We start from the raw sequence: 2,916 nt of genomic DNA on the forward strand, positions 1-2,916 counted from the left end.
TTTATTACCCATGAGACTTGGTAGAAAGCTTTTCTTCTTTGTTTAACTTGGTGTTGTCAGTTTTCATTCTGTGTCCTGTGGCTGTCTCCGTGTACACCTTTCTCTTACATTTCAAACTAACACTACTGAGATTGGGCCACAGCATCACTTCATCCTCATTTTCTCTTCCTCCTCGTCTCTGCCAATCAACTGCCAGAGTTTTTTCATAACTGTCTCCATGTCCTTATCCCCTTTTTCCTCTGTTGTCAGGGTTACAGAATCTGGGAAGGCATCGCCTCTTCCTGTTTCATGTCTTCACTTCCCCGCACCTCCTCCTTGCTCTGTTGGCCATCTGACAGAGATGTGATAAGACTTCAGCTCCTCGTCAGACACCAAGTCAGGAGCACAGCTCATGAGGTCATGACCCCGGAACGACTTGGGGAAGGCAATGACGTCACGGATGCTGGGGGCCCCAACCATGATGGAGACAAGCCGGTCCAAACCTAGGAAAACATGGATGAGCATTAAGACAATAATAAATACATAAACACATTTACCTTTTTAACTCAATTATTACTTTTAGTAGTATACATATTACATTTCATTTATTTTGCTGTTTTTACTGTATATTTACTGCTCATGCACGGCTGTTACTTTAAACTCCATTCCCCGATTTCCAGAGGTTTTTCTTACTGAGTCTGATTATTATATTGTCACGGACAGGCTATGCTGTTATAGTTTATGTTGACAGATATGCAAAACTAATAAATCTGTGTTTTACTGGCTGCATTTTATCACTGTTACCACTCTGCCTTCAGCGACACTGGACTATAGGCCTTCTGGGGCAGTCCCCTGGTGGTCCTTGCCACCATCCCCTGTGATTCCAGTGGGCATAGCTTCCAGCTGACCCCCTACCAAAATGCCCAAGTCCCAGAGTAGACAGAGAGACAGTGGTGACATCTCCATTGATTCTATGGACAGGTTTCTCCTTTACAAGCAATAAAGTACATGCATGCAGCAGGAGGAGGGGAAAACCCATCACTACAATGTCCTAACAGCTTGTATATGGTATTTAGAAATTAAACACTGTACTGGAAATCAGTAAAATAGAGATGAATTAGTACATGGCGTCCATCCTTGCATTTCCCAAACCTTTTAACCACATATGATATAAATCTGTTAACCAAGTATAGCTAGCATGACACATACTCCAATGAAAAACAGCAGCTAGTAGCAGGATAACTCTAGCACAGACTACACAAAGTTAACTCTTAACATAGAGGGACTAGAACTGAGTGCCTGAAAACATCAATGTACAGGGCACAGAAGCTCCTTCACACACGTAAACCCAGCGTAATAAAATAACATTAGCATTAAATTCCTGAATGTTGCACAAATTAAGAGCCCAAACCTGCTCATAATATACAGTATACAGGCTATCATAACTTAAATGATGTGCCAAAATAAGGGACAAAACATGATTTCTCAGAAATGAGATAATTAAGATCAGTGGTCATAACATCACCGTCTCCGACTGATATTATCTTGGACGGTCCTGTGTTTCTTGGTTTTATGTTTCTATGTAACACTGATGACATGTTAATAAGAAAGAACTGAACTAGGAAAACAAAATGGAAAACACACTCGGATTAATGACCCTTCTCTCACTTTAGAACTCTTTAGCCCCCCACCACCCACCACACACAGGGCCCCCAGCAGTGCTATATCTACGCTTGAAGGTGCAGTCATACTGCAGTTTGGTCAGGCTAAAGTGACTTATTTGCCTGAGGATATAAATAATAATATAATTATATGCTTTTTTAAAACTCTGACAAACTGACTCAGTGGTAATTATTAAAGCATGCTACAGTCAATCATGGAGTTAACTTTACCCAAAGCAATGCCTCCATGTGGTGGAGCTCCTGAGTCCAGAGCCTCCAGCAGGTGAGAGAGAAGACTAGGATCCTCCTGCAACGAACACATGACAAAACCAGCTGTGAACACCAAAGGTAGACTGACCACTGGCCAAATATATTGTATCAAGACTTGCCTTGAGGATATTCTTCAGGACATGAAGCTGCTCTGAGGCTTTGTGGATACGGATGGATCCTCCTCCAATCTCACAGCCATTCAACACCAGGTCATAGTGCTGACCACGTACCTAGAAAATTGATAGTACACAGTATAAGGCTTGATGCATCCCATGAGATGGATAATTATTTCTAAATATCCTAAAACTACATGATAACCTTGTGTGGGTCTGTGTAGAGTAACTGTGTATCCTCTGGCAGCGGAGCAGTGAATGGATGATGGGCTGACTCCAGCTGCTCCGGCGCATCTTCTTTAGAGAGAAAAAGAGGGAAGTCAACAACCCACAGGAAGTGGAAGGCTGAAAGGTCTCGGAGTGGAATGCCATAAGACTCCAGGAGCTGAGCACACTGCAGACGAAGACTGCCCAGCAAGGAACGCTGAGGGCAGAGCAGTGGCATAGGAAGATACAGGAGAGAGGAAGAGTAAGGCAGAGAGACAGAAGGGAAATTAATAATCATGTTATAGAGTCTTATCTTTCCCTTCATCAGTCCAACACAACCTAACTTTGATGCCACTGATCTTACCACAGTGTGGAGGGAACCGGCTGCCATCAGCAGCAGATCTCCAGATTTGGCTCCAGTTCTCTTCAGCAGCTCCTCAGTGGAAGAAGCAGACAGCAGTTTCTGCAGGGGAGACTTCAATGTCTCATCTTCTCTGACCAGCAACACGCTCAGCTCCTTGGGACAAAACATAAAAACATGTGCAGAAACAACACAGTGAGACAGAGTACCATAGTAGTGAGCCCTAAAATATGGAACTGAGTTAGCATTTTTGCTCTTCTGGTTCCCTCGCCCTGAAGTCAGCGGGTTTTTTGAAAGCGTTTCTAGTTAGATGCCTGAAATAAGG

The 2,916-nt window shown here is 43.3% G+C and overlaps 1 protein-coding gene across 1 annotated transcript; it reads right to left on the minus strand.

Moving 5' to 3' along the window:
* Positions 1–16: 16 nt before the first annotated feature.
* Positions 17–2,762, minus strand: LOC109953870 (aspartate--tRNA ligase, mitochondrial-like). The gene is made up of 5 exons (XM_020589320.1): positions 2,595–2,762; positions 2,229–2,447; positions 2,030–2,140; positions 1,872–1,947; positions 17–482 (listed from the first exon to the last, which is right to left on the minus strand). The coding sequence occupies exons 1-5, from the start codon at positions 2,760–2,762 to the stop codon at positions 295–297; spliced, it is 762 nt and encodes a 253-aa protein (XP_020444976.1). The 3' UTR covers positions 17–294.
* Positions 2,763–2,916: the final 154 nt, after the last annotated feature.

This window comes from Monopterus albus, unplaced genomic scaffold (genome assembly GCF_001952655.1).
Source record: "Monopterus albus unplaced genomic scaffold, M_albus_1.0 scaffold1734.1, whole genome shotgun sequence".
Lineage (NCBI taxonomy): Eukaryota > Metazoa > Chordata > Actinopteri > Synbranchiformes > Synbranchidae > Monopterus > Monopterus albus.

Coding starts and splice junctions, on each gene's coding strand:
- LOC109953870 (XM_020589320.1), bottom strand. CDS start 2,762: ATGTTTTGTCCCAAGGAGCTGAGCGTGTTGCTGGTCAGAGAAGATGAG. Junction 2,141..2,228: donor TCTACACAGACCCACACAAG/GTTATCATGTAG, acceptor TCAATTTTCTAG/GTACGTGGTCAGCACTATGA. Junction 1,948..2,029: donor TCCTGAAGAATATCCTCAAG/GCAAGTCTTGAT, acceptor TGTTCGTTGCAG/GAGGATCCTAGTCTTCTCTC.